This window comes from Lolium perenne, chromosome 2 (assembly GCF_019359855.2).
Source record: "Lolium perenne isolate Kyuss_39 chromosome 2, Kyuss_2.0, whole genome shotgun sequence".
NCBI lineage: Eukaryota > Viridiplantae > Streptophyta > Magnoliopsida > Poales > Poaceae > Lolium > Lolium perenne.
Window position 1 is genome coordinate 274,585,075 of NC_067245.2, and position 15,872 is coordinate 274,600,946.

General features: G+C 45.4%; 2 protein-coding genes across 2 annotated transcripts; one reads left to right on the forward strand and one right to left on the reverse strand.

The window, feature by feature from the left end:
* The first annotated feature begins 6,485 nt into the window (after window positions 1-6,485).
* LOC127336417 (copper chaperone for superoxide dismutase, chloroplastic) lies at window positions 6,486-11,132 on the forward strand. The gene is made up of 6 exons (XM_051363225.2): window positions 6,486-6,811; window positions 6,912-6,935; window positions 8,293-8,365; window positions 8,464-8,598; window positions 9,082-9,302; window positions 10,749-11,132. The coding sequence occupies exons 1-6, from the start codon at window positions 6,569-6,571 to the stop codon at window positions 10,983-10,985; spliced, it is 933 nt and encodes a 310-aa protein (XP_051219185.1). The 5' UTR covers window positions 6,486-6,568; the 3' UTR covers window positions 10,986-11,132.
* LOC127336416 (subtilisin-like protease SBT1.3) lies at window positions 11,058-13,765 on the reverse strand. The gene has a single exon (XM_051363224.2). The coding sequence runs from the start codon at window positions 13,748-13,750 to the stop codon at window positions 11,258-11,260; it is 2,493 nt and encodes an 830-aa protein (XP_051219184.1). The 5' UTR covers window positions 13,751-13,765; the 3' UTR covers window positions 11,058-11,257.
* Between the last annotated feature and the right edge of the window lie 2,107 nt (window positions 13,766-15,872).

The following is a 15,872-nucleotide window of genomic DNA, read 5'->3' on the forward strand; positions in this document are numbered from 1 at the left end:
TGGGTGCAAAAGCAAATGCCTTTTCCTGCTAAGAAATTAAAATCAAAGGAAGAAGAACACTATAATAAATTTTGCGATTGGATGAAACCTTTATTCTTGCAAATCCCTTTGGTGATGCTATTAAATTGCCTCCTTATTCAAAGTATATGAAAGATATTGTTACTAACAAAAGGAAAATCCCCAATGAGGAAATTTCCACTATGCTTGCTAATTACTCTTTCAATGGCAAAATTCCAAAGAAGTTGGGCGACCCAGGTATACCTACTATTCCTTGTTCTATCAAGAATAATTATGTTAAAACTGCTCTATGTGACTTGGGAGCCGGTGTTAGTGTTATGCCTTTTTCTCTTTATAAGAGACTTTACTTAGATAAGCTGATACCTACTGATATATCTTTGCAAATGGCTGATAAATCTACTGCTATTCCTGTTGGTATATGTGAGAATGTTCCTGTTCAAGTTACTACTAACTGCTTGATATTAACTGATTTTGTTGTGTTGGAAATGCCTGAAGATGATAATATGTCTATTATTCTTGGGAGACCTTTTCTTAACACCGCAGGGGCTGTTATTGATTGCAATAAAGGAAAGGTTACTTTCAATGTTGATGATAGGGAGCATACCGTTTATTTCCCCAAGAGGATTGAGAAAGCATGTGGAGTTAATACTATTTCTAATGTGAGAACTATCAAAGTGGGAACTATTGATTGTCCTATATATGAGTCTAAAGAAGAATATCAAACTCTCGTGATTGGATCCATATCAATACAATTCAAGGTAACATGATTGATTTGAGGTTTATTTCTTCTTATGCTATGTAAAATTTATTTGGTGGCAAGACTTGATCAACCTTGTTAACGAATACTTTTTATATGCATAGAGGAGGTAAACAACATCTTTTTCTTCCTCCACTTGTTTTACTTACTGTAGCAACCTCTCCTTATCTTTATTTTATTGCAATGTTGTGCCAAGTGAAGCCTCTAATCGAAGGTTGATTCTAGATTTGGATTTCTGCGCAGAAACAGATTTCTATCTGTCACGAATCTGGGATGTTTTCTCTGTAGGTAACTCATAAAATTATGCCAATTTACGTGCGTATTCCTCAGATATGTACGCAACTTTCATTAGTTTTGAGTTTTCTGATTTGAGCAACGTAAGTATTTATTTAAAATTCGTCTTTACTGGCTGTTCTGTTTTGGCAGATTCTGTCTCTATTTTTTTTGCATTGTCTCTTGTGGACTTTGAGCGAGCTTTTCTAGACATAGAGAGCTGTAGCTAATGTTTTATTGAGTTTTTGCAATGTGGCACTACAGGACCAAGGTGGATTCAAAAAATTTGAGTACTAACCCCTCTAATGAAGTTTATGAGAAGTTTGTTGTGAAGGAAGTTTTCAAGGGTCAAGAGAGGAGGATGATATATGATCAAGAAGAGTCAAAAGCCTAAGCTTGGGGGGAGGTATACCAGCATCACTCATTCTTTGCATATTATGGTTGCTGGATACTTGGACATACTTGTTTTATTCGATTGAGTGGTTTTCTAATGAGAGGAAGATGATATTTGGGGAAGTGCTGCCTGAAAACAGATTCTGGAACGTTACCGTAAAAATTGTCAAAAATAGCCAGAACGTCATTTTGAGCTGCAAATTTTTGTGCAGGTTCCCCAGGTTGTTATCTAACTTTCATTAGTTGAACACTTTTCGATCTGAGCAAGGTAAGATTTTTGTTAAAATCGATTTCTGTACTGCTGTCAGGTTTTGGCAGATTTCTGCCATTTCGCTTTTCTGTGTTTCTTTTAGTTTGCTATTTCTTGATTTCGCTTTGTTTCCTTCCCAAAACACAAAAAGACCAAAAATATTTCTGTTATTTCTCTTCACCATTTGTTTGCTTTAGTTTCTTGCATTTGTTTCACTTTATTTGCTATTGCTAGTTTGCTATAAGAAAACCCAAAAAGGTTTTGCTTTGTTTGTTTGTTTCCTCTTGTTCTTATTTGCAATTTGAAAACACCAAAAATATTTGCTGTTCTTCTCTGGTTTGTAAAGTTCTTTATGAGTTCAATGGTCTTCGGTGGCTGGAGCGTGGTTTTCATTTCATATTATCCAAGCTACACAAGTGAAAAGGCAATAATGACGATCTACGACAATCTGATTGTGGTGAGAGGCTGGTGTGAACTCTATTTGCTTTCATTTTTGCACATATACTCATCCATGTGAGCATGCTTAGTTGGTTCGTGTGAGGTATATGTTATTTGAGAAAGTCTAGTAGTTCATGATCTCTCATGTTTAGCTCCAATTTATTAATATGAGTAGCATGTCATGTATGTTTGTTTGCATTGTTTTATTCATAAGTAAGTATGGCATTGTGGTATCCTCCTCTGAATAATTCATTTATATCGACTTGGCACATGCTCACGCATGCATATGACTGAACAAAAAGTCAATTAAGCCTCGATGATTTATATTGCTTCAGAGTTCTTGTATCACTTTTATGCCTCCGTTAATTTATTTTGCCGCAAGCATGATTATGACGATTCTTTGCTCTCTTGATTTGTCGCTCCCTAGTCTATTGCTAGCCTTCACTTGTACTGAGCGGGAACGCTGCTCGTGCTTCCAAACACCTGAAAACCAAGTTGTTCCAAAAGTGTCCACCATAAATACCTATGCATGGCATTTCAAACCATTCCAAGTAAATTCTCATGCGCTACCTTTAAAACCTTCAAAATGCTTCTCAATTTGTGTTTATGTTTCATAGCTCATGAGGAAGTATGTGGTGTTTAGCTTTCAACCTTGTCATTTACTTTTGACGGACTCTCATATGGACTAGTGGCACATCCGCTTATCCAATAATTTTGCAAAAAGAGCTGGCAATGGGATTCCCAGTCCCGAATTAATTAACTTAATTAGACACTCCTCCATGGTTTGTGATTGTTGGACGGCACCCGAAGGATTCGGTTAGCCATGGCTTGTGTAAGCAAAGGTTGGGGGAGTGTCATCACCATAATAAAACCAAAATAAAAAAGGCACTCCTTCATGGTATGAGATTGTTGGCAGGCACCCGAGGATTCGGTTAGCCATGGTTTGTGAAAGAAAGGTTGGAAGGAGTGCCAAATAAATATGCAATAATTCATGGGAGCCGCTCTTGAAAGTCCGGTTGGCGAGGTAGTTAGTGTACCCATTACCATTCGTTGACAACAACAAACACCTCTCAAAATAATTTTACTCCTGTCTTTATAAAAATGAAAAGCTCTAGCGCATGGTAATCCTGCTTCCCTCTGCGAAGGGTCAATCTTTTACTTTTATGTTGTGTCTCCATTATTTCTTTGAGCACTATCTTGAGAGCACAACTGTCATTCTTAGTATAATATGCTTGTCTCAAAATATGATTGATTGTGGTATAACTTTGATGCATTTATCTTTTGACAATCACTACTTCTAGTCTTTCTATGAACTCCAAAGGTGCCCGGGCATTTATGTTTTGCCAACCAAATACGTGCAAGCGAGATACCACTTTATCATGCTCTCTTATGAACATTACAATTCTGCTTATATACATGATTCATGATGCTTCTTATTAATTGTTGGTACCTCTCCATGATTGACATAGCTGTTAGATGATCTTATTTGCATATATCTCATTATGAACTGCTCGAGTATTAGCCATAGCATGAGAATATATACATCATATGAGCAAATGTGTTCGTGAAAGTTCTTTTATCGCTCAGTTGTTAACTGAATTGCTTGAGGACAAGCAATAAGCTAAGCTTGGGGGAGTTGATACGTCCAAAACGTATCTACTTTCCCGAACACTTTTGCTATTGTTTTGCCTCTAATTTGTGTGTTTTGGATGCAACTAACACGGACTAACGCTGTTTTCAGCAGAGGCTCACAGTGTCTCGTTTTTGTGCGAGAAATTCAACTTTCGGGAAAAACCTCGGAATTTATGCGAAGGCCCTATTTTCCCAGGAAACTAACGGAGCCGGAAGGGCAATTGAAGTGGAGCCCGAGGGCCCCACACCATAGGGCGGCGCGGCCCAGGGGGGGGCCCGCGCGGCCTGTGGTGTGGCCCCTCGGCCGGCCTCCGACGCCCTCCTTCGGACTATTTATCGGCCTCGACCTAAAACGCACGGAGAGAAGTCGAAGTCGCCGAAACACTCGAAACGCCGCCACATCGCGAAACTCCGTCGCGGGAGCCGAAGTCTCCGTTACGGCACTCCGCCGGGACGGGGAATTGGAGGAGATCATCGCCGCCATCACCGCCAACGCCTCTACATCAACCAGCCATGTTTCCCCCATCCATGTGTGAGTAATTCCCCCCGCTGTAGGCCGAAGGGGATGGTAGGGATTGGATGAGATTGGTCATGTAATAGCATAAGATTGTTAGGGCATAGTGCCTAGTGTCCGTAGTTGGTACTTTGATGATATTGTTGCAACTTGTTATGCTTAATGCTTGTCACTAGGGCCCGAGTGCCATGATCTCAGATCTGAACATGTTATTGTTTCATCAAGATAATCATTGTTTATGGTCTTACCTATAAGTTGTATACACATGTCGAGTGACAGAAATCGGGACAACCGGAGGGAATGGTAGCGATGTGAGGATCACATGTGTTCACGGAGTGTTAATGCTTTGCTCCGGTACTCTATTAAAAGGAGTACCTTAATATCCAGTAGTTTCCCTTGAGGCCCGGCTGCCACCGGCTGGTAGGACAAAAGATGTTGTGCAAGTTTCTCATTGCGAGCACGCACGACTATATATGGAACACATGCCTATTGATTGCTTTGTACTTGGACACCGTTTTATTATTATCTGCAAATGCCCTGCTATGATTGTTACATGAGTTTCTCTCATCCATGCAACGCCCGTTATCCGTTCCCGTGCCTACAGTATTTTAATCCTGCTGTTTACTAAAATCACTACCTTTTGTCTCTCGTTACTCTGCTGCTTGTTATTTCACTACTCTTGCTATAAACCCGTTACCTCGATAAACCCTTGCGAGCAAGTCTGTTTCCAGGTGCAACTGAATTGACAACTCCGTTGTTAAGGCTTCCAAGTGTTCTTTGTCTCCCCTTGTGTCGAATCAATAAATTGGGTTTTACTTCCCTCGAAGACTGTTGCGATCCCCTATACTTGTGGGTCATCACCAGGGCCGGTCTGACCGGGCCTATGGCCGGCCAGGTGCTGAAGATCCTTTCTTGATTTTTGTCGAAGTGGGGGGGGGGGGTCTCCCTTTACCTTCTTGTTCCATTGATACACCATTATGCCTCTTTGGCTAATACCTGGGAATAATCTTATAAACATGTATTAGACCAAATACTCTAGCACAGTGTCATTGTTACCAAAATAATGGATAAGGGTGAAATACCCTTACAACTACGAAGCCCCCTACAACCCTATCCCCCACCACACCCTCCCCCTCTCGTCGCCGCCGCCGGTGGCGCCGCTGGACGAAGCCCGGTTGACGTGGTGGCAGCGGGGGATCTTCTCCTGTTGCGCCATGTAGCGGCTCGGCTGGGATTTTGCTAGGGTTTCAGGGGACGTCGTCGGGATGGTGGAGGCGGCGTTGCGTTGGAATAAGGGTGCTAGAGCTCGATCCCCATATCGGCGAGGCCACTTGTGGTGTCCTCTCAGATATGCGGATCTGGGGAGGGTGGTTTTTCCTGGTGCGGTCGAATTTCGACCCTGTCGTGGAGTTTATTCAGGAGTCGGAGGAGTGCGGATGCTATTGTGTTCCCCTCGACCGGTCGTGGTGGCGAGGGAGAGGAAGGGATGGCACCACCGTCTTCCTTTGTAGGGTTGTTTGTGTTCTCCTGGTGGTGTGCGGCTGTCTCGTCTTGCAGATTCTTCCTTCCGGCTGGCCTTGGTGGCGAAGGGAGGAGGCGGCTCGACGTGTCAACGCCTAAACCTGCCATATGGTGGAGCGTAATGCTGGTGGTTTGGGTCTACTGCTCGGGGTTCTTCGTTTGGAGGTACTACTTGCTCTTCCCCATCTCCTGCCTGCCCGATGGTCTGGAAAAGATTCTTAGCTCTCACCCCTCGGGGTGGGCACTCATACGGTGTTCAAAGCCCAATGTGACGACGGCGGCGGTGGTGATACGATGGTATTGGAAGATGCGTTGCTTTTGGATCCGGTCCCTGTACTTGGTTGGTGACGATGAGGACGATAGGCTTGATTGCGTTTTGGAAGTACGGTGTGAGATCCTTCTTGCAAAAATCTGGGTCCATATTTATTGTATTTTTTTATTTTTGGAGTCGTTTGTAATAGGTTTCACCAATGAATTCCGTCGGTTGTTATCTAAAAACATAAACTACAAAGCTGACGAAAAACAAGCTCGAAGCTGGGCTGTTTATTTTAGATTTCTGGGCTTCTGGCCCAGCCCGCCAGCACCCGACGCTTCTCGAGGCCGCCAGAGAGAACCAAACCAAACTAACCTGCGGTTCTGAATTCTGAAACGAAAACTGGAAAAGTTCAGAGAACTTGCGAAAAAGAATTTCTCAATCCAATTGGTGCTTTCTCTACCCATCTCTCCGAGCTGTAGAAGCGAAGACTTGGAGGTACAAAAGGCAGGGGCGCAAATGGTGGGCTTCCTTCGGGCCTTCACCGCCGCATCCGCCGTGCCAGCAGCTGCAGCCGTCGCCGCCGCCGCAGTCGCCTTCTCCTCCTCCGCCCCTTACCCCTCTTCCAGACTCCGCTTCCCCTTGCTCACCTCCCTCTCCCCGTTCGCCTCCTCTTCCGCCGCCTTGCGCACGCCGAACGCCGTCCCTCCGATGGCTGCCGCCGCCGCCGCCACAACAGCCGATCTCTCCGCTGCCGACAAGGTTTAGCCGCGTCCTAATTTGATTTCCCTGCGTGTTTGCCTCGCCTAGGGTGTTCAGCTTTTTTTTTTTTTACTTATCTCTGGTTCCTCATGTATTGCAGGCTACCGCGCTTCCGGAGCTCACGGTAAGCTAGGACACCCGTTTGTTTTCCTTATTAGTCTTGCCGCGATGCTACTAGGGCAGGAAGGTAACCGGGAGAGCCTTATTAGTTGCTGAGAGATTACGTAACTGAGGTTCAATTGATGCTTTAGATGTGTGCTGTTCAGATAAAAGAACCTCACCTAAGTTCAGAACTACTTGTCCAATTGCTTATAATGTTACTAACCATACACAATTTGGTTTGTTTTCGATGGCTAGCTAGATTGTTTTTCTGTCGTTTGTTTTAAGTTTGCAGTTCCCCATAGGGCTGCTTATCCATGCTAAAGCGGCAACTACATCACTAAAGCATTCTGATATTAGCTATTATACTCCCTCCCTCTAAAAATAGGTGTCCTTGTTTTGTCTAGATATACATCCGTATCTAGAAAAAGTTAAGACGTCTATTTTTAGACGGAGGGAGTACTATGTTTATGTTGAATATATCTATTATAGCTTGTTAGTAGATGAGCTTCACATCACAATTAGGTGTGCACTTGTTGAGCTGAGGGTGATGGTTTTCTTTGTGGCGGAGGTTTGATGTGTACTAGATAATCAAAACGGTTATTGTGCCCACTTCTTTTGTTTCACTGTTTACCTTTTGCTTCAAGTGTTCTGCTGAATCTTAGATAATTCATAGATATGTAGGATTAGGATAATAGCCCAAATGCCAAACTGAGCTATTCTCATACGGTCATACCAACCATCTGGTTTCAGACTTCTTTGAGGAAGATTATAAGTTCCGTCTTCAAGCCATTACTTTGATCAAGATTTTCAGTGCAGAAAGTTGGCGACAACTGGACAATGATAGAGCATTTTAAGATTGGATAAAATAAATTTTGACCCAGGTTATTGAAATGCAGCAAATGCTGATATGATTCTCAAACTGGACTATTCAGAGCCCAGCCCCAAGGTTTCCGTTTTGAATTTCTTGAGCTAAGGCGCTATGCCATATTATAGAAGGTCAATGTTTTTAGCACGTATGAATTGTGAAAATACTGTAATTTCACAAAGCTAAGTTATATTGGCCAGTGTGAGTTCTGTTCATAAAGGACCATTTGGTAATTCCGGAGCTAAGGTGCACTGTCTGAAAACCCGCTGTCATGTGGGGTTGTTTTTTCATTTTAACAAGATCATATGTTTGAGGTTGTCTCAGAAAATAAGGTGCACTGTTCAAAAACCCACTGTAGATAAAACTACAGAACTGAACCTATTGGAACTAATATTGAAAAAATGGTTTCCCCGAAGTTATGCTTTACTTTAGCTCATGCTTTCCTTGTGCATTATTAAGGGAAATCAAGGAGACAAAAAAATATTTAACAATCTTGTTCTTTGTATGGCTGAAGACCGAATTCATGGTGGACATGAAATGTGAGGGCTGTGTCACAGCAGTGAAAAACAGGCTTCAAACACTTGAAGGTACAAATCTTTGAATGATCTGGTGTATATAAGAATCATGTGTATCCCTTTTCTTTCAACCATTCCCTGTTGGTTTTAAACATCGCCTCGTACTACAGGAATTAAAAACATCGAAGTGGATTTGAGTAACCAGGTTGTTAGAGTTCTTGGGTCGCTCCCAGTGAAGACAATGTTAGATGCTCTGCATCAAACAGGCCGAGATGCACGTCTGATTGGGCAAGGGAACCCAGACGGTGTGTGTTTATTCCATTTATTTATTGCATGTTATTCCTTCTGAAGTCTTTCATATGTGCCTAACTACTTTCGATATTATTGTATATAATCCCTAATGCTATGTTGTGGAGAGTGCAAAAATAAGTTATTTAAAATTTTGATACCTGGCTTTCACTCCCAGGACTAGTGTAACCATTTGTAGCGTCGGTCCTTAAATATCTTCAATTTACACTTTCACTCTCCCGTAACTAACATATTTGTAGAGACTTTGATTCTAAATGTCTTTGCTTTTACTGTGATGCTAACATTCATCTTGAAATGCTTTAGAACTGCACCATACCCTGTTGAACTCATTTTGGTATGTGGCATAGTATTAACTCTGAGTTTTCCATTGACAAATGCTATCTTAAAACAGTCTTCTGACTGCTGGCATGTTTTATTTAGTTTGTGTTCCACCCATCTTTTCTACTACAGCAACTAATTGCGTGGCTTAACATTTGCAGATTTCTTAGTTTCTGCTGCTGTGGCTGAGTTCAAAGGGCCAGTTATATATGGTGTTGTTCGTCTAGCCCAAGTTAACATGGAATTGACTAGAGTTGAAGCCACTTTTAGTGGGTTATCACCTGGTAAACATGGATGGTCAATAAATGAATTTGGCGATTTGACAAAAGGTGCTGAAAGTACTGGCAAAGTATATAATCCACCGGATTATCTATCCAATAAGGTAATATTCCAATGCCTTGCCACTGAGGGGTTGATAAATCATGTACATACCTGTTCTTTTGACTTCCAAAGAAAAAATTGTAAGATAAATCTAACCCCTGGGATCTACCATAAGAGTATAAGCCATGTGTTTTGAAAGCACTCTTAAACAGTTGTATCCCATATCTCGTGCACCTGCTTTGAACATGCTGAAGATCTTGTATTCGTAGGAGGGCGCCTTGCTATTTCCCATCGTCCATTGGTTATCTCTGTTTCCTTCACGGTCTCTGATGTCCATTATTCAAAATGTTCATAGACATATCAGCCAAATTGAATAAACTGATTTCATGTTGTCTTGCACTTGTATGCGTACCTACAATGATCCTTCTTTTTTTGAAAAAAACAAAAAAGTACATCCATAGGTTAAAAAAATCTCACATGTACCACCTTGTATACCATCTCGCTACAGCATATACTATGTACCTACAATGATCCTTCTTTTTATTGAAAAATTCAAAAAGTGCATCCATAGGTTAAAAAAATCTCACATGTACAGATGTACTCCCTCCGTTCAGAAAAAATTGATGCGAGTGGTGCATAAAAAGTAGCCTAGGGACGTACGTATCTCATGTCAATTAAACATGACCAGAGGTAGTACATGTTAGAATGTACCGTGAGTCTGGAAATAAGTTGTTGAAAACTCTCTTCGAGTTTATCTGATACGGCAAACAGCAGCGGAACTATTTGAATTGTAGATCACCACATTAAATTTTTGTGCAGCTTGCAAATGAAAGGATTTTCTCACAAAATGTTTCAGATTCTTAGTCTATTCTCACATATACACAGCAATTTAAAAGTTCTGTTGAAAGTTGTAGCTGTAGTTTCTTAATAAAGAAATCACATGGCTCCAGAGCCAAAAATCACCTATCGCTAGAGTAGATCTGTTACTTCTGTTTCCTTTTACATGTCCTTTTGATCTACTATGCAGAAAGCATTCACTGCGTCTTAAATAGAATGACCAAATTCACCGAACTAAATAGCTGCAAATATTGACACACTGGTGTTCTGCCTTCTTTTGCATATGCTGTAGCACATGTGTTGTCAGAACATAGCAGATTGGGATTGTACAGCTGCAGCTCACCTCACTGGTGGGTCTGCTCTTAACTTTTATTATCTGCTGCAATTCTTTCATTAAGTCCGTTGTATGTATTTGGGGAAAATGATAATTGACCGCAAAGTGGAAGTCCAGGGTATCTTTAGTTGAGATTTGATGAATTGAGCACTTGAACACTTGTGTGTAGTGACAGCAACATCATCATGTAATTGCGGGTGTTCAACTTTTCTAAGTTGCTTTCAATCATTATCGAATTCGAGAGTATTATTGTTGATTTGAATGAACAATAGTAGTTCGATAGCAGCAAGGTATATATAGCCTTGATGTTCATATATTTAATCTTTTCTGGAACAGCCCCTTGGTGACCTGGGAACACTTGAAGCTGGAGAGAACGGAGAAGCTCAATTTTCAGGATCTAAAGAGAAATTGAGAGTTGTGGACTTAATTGGTCGCTCTGTTGCGCTGTATGCTACCGAGGACAGATCAGACTCAGGCATTGCAGCAGCCGTGGTCGCTAGGAGCGCTGGTGTCGGGGAGAACTACAAGAAGCTCTGCACCTGCGATGGTGTCACCATTTGGGAATCGAGCTAAAATCTGCAGCGATGGAGTCCACCTTACTACTGTTTTATCCCCAATATGTTGTACACAGAAGTAACAATGTAGTAGAAACAATCAACCAGTTACTGAACATTTGGAATAAGCGTGAATACATTTGAGGAATACATTTTTCTTCAGTAACTGCAGCTTCTGTGCTATTGCTGCTACTCAACTGATCTGTCAACTTCGCTCACAAAGGGGCCAGGGCATAGCTGTTTCTGCTCCCAAGCCTGGCTATTGCAGAACAACAATACTAAGAGAAAAGCTCACATTGGTGGCAGCCATGTCAGAACCAGGGGGCTCCGGACGATGTGAACGCCGTCGCTCCATGACAGAGCTCCGAACTCGGGTGTCTTCTGAGCGGCCTTGGTTTTCAGCGTAACCTTGTAGGCAAGCTTCTGGTTTGCGCTGCTGAAGCGCAGGGTGTTCGGCTCGACGACGACGTCTGCGCCTTTGAACTGCGTGACCTTGACCTGGTACGTCGAGGATCCAGGGCCGACGTTCGTCACGGTGCGGTGCACCGTCAGCGGAGTCGATGGCTGATCAGTGAAGACCGCCGAGATGGCCGGATAGTTGAGGTCGCCGGGCGAACTGAAGGTGTTCTTGCATGTCATGTTGGAGTTCTTGGTGAAGGACTTGAGCTGCGTCGGCGTCAGGTTCTGCGTGCAGAGGAACTCCAGGTAGTCGTTCTGGCCAATGTCGTAGACCAGGCCAGGGCTGAGAGCTCGCATCGGGTGTATGTGGCCAGCTCCGTGCTGGAACGGCGTGGACGCCTCGCCGGTCGCCGCGTCCTTGAGCAAGCCGTAGGTGTTGTCGTGGACGTACGCGGTGGTCATCAGCGCCGACTTGATCTGCGCTGGGCTCCAGTCCGGGTGGCTCGCCTTGAGCAGCGCGGCCACGCCGGCGACGTGCGGGCACGACATGGACGTGCCCGACAGGATATTGAACCCGACGCGGCGGCGGTCGCTGGCTAGGCTCGACGGGCTGGCGTCGCCGCTCCAGGCGGCCAAGATGTTCACACCGGGCGCGATGAGATCAGGCTTGAGGATTTCCAGAGTGAGGTAGTTTGGGCCGCGGGACGAGAACGCGGCGACCACCGGCGACGGCCGGATCCCCAGCTTGGTTCCGGCGAAGCTGAGTGTCGCGGTCGGTTTTGTGGCGGTCTTGGTGTATTTCTTCACCGCAATGCCTTCAGTTTCCCCAACAGCCACGGCCGGCAGGAGGTGGCTGTCGGCGACGAGCTCCTCGCCGTTCGCCGCAGTGTTGGCGAGTATCATCCCGATGCCGCCGGCTTCCTTGACGACTTGACCTTTCTGCACCCGAGGACTGATGCCACGGTCGCATATCACAATCTTTCCGGCGACGGTGCTGCGGTCCAGTGTCCCTTCAAGGCACATCGACCTGGGATTCGGCAAGCTCGAGTTGCCGCCCATGTACACCACCGGATACTGCTGCCGAGGCGAAAGGTTCTGCCTGCCTTTGTAGAGCGAGACGCCGGTGAGGTTGGCGCCGTTGCCGAGCGTCGCCGTGGCCGGGAAGTCCCGGTCCATGGTGCTCGCGCCGACCGTGGTCATCCACGGCGACAGGTTGGTGAGGCTCAACGGGTCCGGGCCAGAGTTGCCGGCGGAGCAGGCGATGAACACGCCCATCTGCATGGCCCCGAACGACGCGACGGCCAGGCTGTCGCGGTAGTAGGGGGAGGCGCCACCGCCGAGCGATATGGAGAGCACGTCGACGCCGTCCGCCACGGCGCGATCGACGGCGGCCAGGATGTCGGAGCTGAAGCAGCCGCCGGCCCAGCACACCTTGTACGCCGCGACGCGGGCGCGGGGCGCCATGCCGCGGGCGACGCCGCGCGCGTAGCCGAAGAGGCCGGCGTCCGGGACGGGCGAGCCCGCGGCGGTGGCTGCAGTGTGCGTGCCGTGGCCGTCCTGGTCGCGCGGGGACTTGAGCTCGGTGGTCTCGTTGATGGGCCCCGCCGAGGCCTCGTAGCCGTTGTAGAAGATGCGCGCGCCGATGATCTTGCGGTTGCAGTCCGCCGTGGTGAAGCCGCGGCCGGTCTGGCAGAGGCCCTTCCACTTGGCCGGCACGGGGCCGAGCCCCTTGTCGCTGAAGCTGGCGCTCTCGGGCCAGATGCCGGTGTCGAGGACGCCGACGACGACGTCGTGGTCGGCGAGGCCGGCCGCCCATATGCTGTTGCTGTTCTCCGGGCCGATGCCCAGGAAGTCGGGGCTCCTGGTGGTGTGCAGCTGCAGGACCGTCTCCGGGAGCACGGCCAGCACGCCGGCCGCCTCAGCCAGCCGCTCGGCCTCGTCGTCGTCGAGGCGAGCCGCGAAGCCGTGGAAGGCCGTCTCGTAGTTGTAGACGATCTTGGTGTAAGCGTCATCCTCCTCCTCCTCAGGTTCCAGCTGGGCGGAGCTCACGGACTTCACCGTGGAGGCGTACCACTCGTGGTGATAGTCGAACGAGCTTGGCATCTCAGAGGCGGCCATGTGAACAATGTAAGTCTTGGGGGCTCCGGCGAGAGCAGGAATGCTCGCCTGAAGAAGCACGAGCACCAGGCACAGCGACGGAGCCGCCCATCTCGCGCTGCGAAGATCCATGGAGAAGGGGCGAGGCTGAGCGAGTTTCAGGAGAGCGAGGGTGGAGAACTCTGCTTGCTGCTTATGAACGCTCCAGCTCTCATGCTTGGAGTGAGCTGAGAGTGGCGTGAACAGTGAAGAGCAGCAGTAATAATGTGAGGTTGAGGTGGTTCGCATTGAAGCGAATTCATTTTGGCTGCGCGGTGGCGGTGACCGGTGATTGATCGTGTCGAGAGCCGTTGGTACATTTTCTTCTCGCACACATTCTTCCATTTCTCGGAGATATTTTTGGAGGAGGGGGCCCTTGACCCTCGTGTCTTCTTCTTCCTTCTTCCGTCTACGACAGCTGCAAGCCTACATTGCATCTGTGTTTCAGAGGAAACTCCATTAACGCGGTGGATCTGATCTACTACTGCGTACTACCTACCAGCCGCAACGGCACATACGCGCTGTAGGGTTAACGCATTGATTCGATCTCTGTGGATGTGGACGGTTGCTCGGGTTCCCGGGAGCAATTCATGTGCTACACTTCAATGGTGCTACTGTTAATGGCAGTGACACTTTGTACCGAGGGGGAATTCTTGGTACATCGCCTCCTTTCATGGAAAGAGATGCAATGCCGCCCGTACGCCTTTAGATGGATTGTACGATGATTAGAGTAATCTGGGTTTTTGTGACGGGTACGTGAAAGACTGAAAGGTGCCGCTGCTACATGAGAAAGAAGACAAGCCATGGCCTCATCATCTCTTTGTAAAGTAGAAATTTCCATGGGGGAGCATCGGATGAAGTGCTGACTGGACAGCACACCGAGTAATTATTGGAATATAGACAGCAGTTCATTTTTTTTCCGATAAAGAGCATTCTATTTTTAAAAAGTTTAAGCATTACACCCGATCTCTACGTGGATACACATAGCAGCTAAATATCTAACGTTATGCACAACAAAAAAAGGAAAGAGTCTCAATACAAGTAATTATCTACGAAACTGTAATATCGTCTATGGGGACGAAAGACTAATCCTAAGATTGAGCTACCACATCTATGTTGAGTAACAAAGTTCCTCGCCGTGCCTCTAACCATGTAGACGTCTTCGTAAATAGGTCGCGTTCCTGCACACATGGTAGAGACATCCATGAATGGAGCAAAGACGTACACAAGTAGATAACCTTCATAAAAGAAAAGAAAATGTTATCAAAACCCTTGTCATTTCTCAATAGCCAAAGCGACCAAATAACAACAAGTGCTCCCACCGCGATAAGTATTTTAAACCAATAATCCACTCCCATTTAGCCAGTTACCAAAAATATTCGCAATACTACGTGGCGGATATAAGGTAGAACCTATTTGAATAATTGACCATATAGACCTAGCAAACTGACACTAGAAGAATAGGTGTTTTATCGTCTCATCATGATGATAAAAGACATACTTCTTACTTCCCTATCAATTGCGTCTTGCAAGATTGTCCTTGGTGAGGAAACTCCTCCGTGGAGATACCATGCAAAAATCTTAGTATTCGGCGGTATCTTAATTTTCCAAATCTTCTTATTACTAACTACCGACTCGACAAGATGGATCAAAGCTCTGTACGTAGAATCCGAATAAAATTTTCCACTCTCATTTAGTTTCCAACAAAACTCATCCGTCCCTTGCTTCATAGACTAATGCCAAACACTAAAGCAAGGCAGTCCAAGATGCAAGCCTGGGATCAACATGATCTCCTATGAATGTCACATTCTGTGGGGAAGACTCCAACACTTTAGCTATTGTATCGCTTTTATGATGTACAATATTGTACAAGCTGAATATTGTTCCCGGAGGATGGTATTACCTAGCCACTTATACTCATAGAACCTTATCTCAGAGCCATCCTTAATCAAGAAAGAACCATATGGTAAGAAGTGTTTCTGCATTGCCATAAGGCTAGCCCAAAAGTGTGGATCTCCAGGTTTCCAATGAGCTTGAGACAGTGCACAGAGCCAACATAATTTGTCCTTAGAATGGTTTGTCATATCCCATCTTCGGTAAGGAGTTTGTACAATCACTTACCAAGGAGATCCATGTTCTTAACCTCAATGCCATGAACCCCGAGCCATCCTTGATCCTTAGGACGGCAAACAATGTTCCATTTGGTAAGCCGATAATTTTCTTTTCTCACTATCTTTTTGCTAAAAGAATCTTAATCGAAAATAATCCAACCTTTGTAAGACTCGTTTAGCCAACTGGAAGAAGGAAACCATGTAAAGTTCCATATTAGTTAGTATTGAATCAATGAAAACTAATCTTCTGTCTAGAGATA

Coding starts and splice junctions, on each gene's coding strand:
- LOC127336417 (XM_051363225.2), top strand. CDS start 6,569: ATGGTGGGCTTCCTTCGGGCCTTCACCGCCGCATCCGCCGTGCCAGCA. Junction 6,936..8,292: donor CCGCGCTTCCGGAGCTCACG/GTAAGCTAGGAC, acceptor GTATGGCTGAAG/ACCGAATTCATGGTGGACAT. Junction 8,599..9,081: donor TGGGCAAGGGAACCCAGACG/GTGTGTGTTTAT, acceptor TAACATTTGCAG/ATTTCTTAGTTTCTGCTGCT.
- LOC127336416 (XM_051363224.2), bottom strand. CDS start 13,750: ATGCGAACCACCTCAACCTCACATTATTACTGCTGCTCTTCACTGTTC.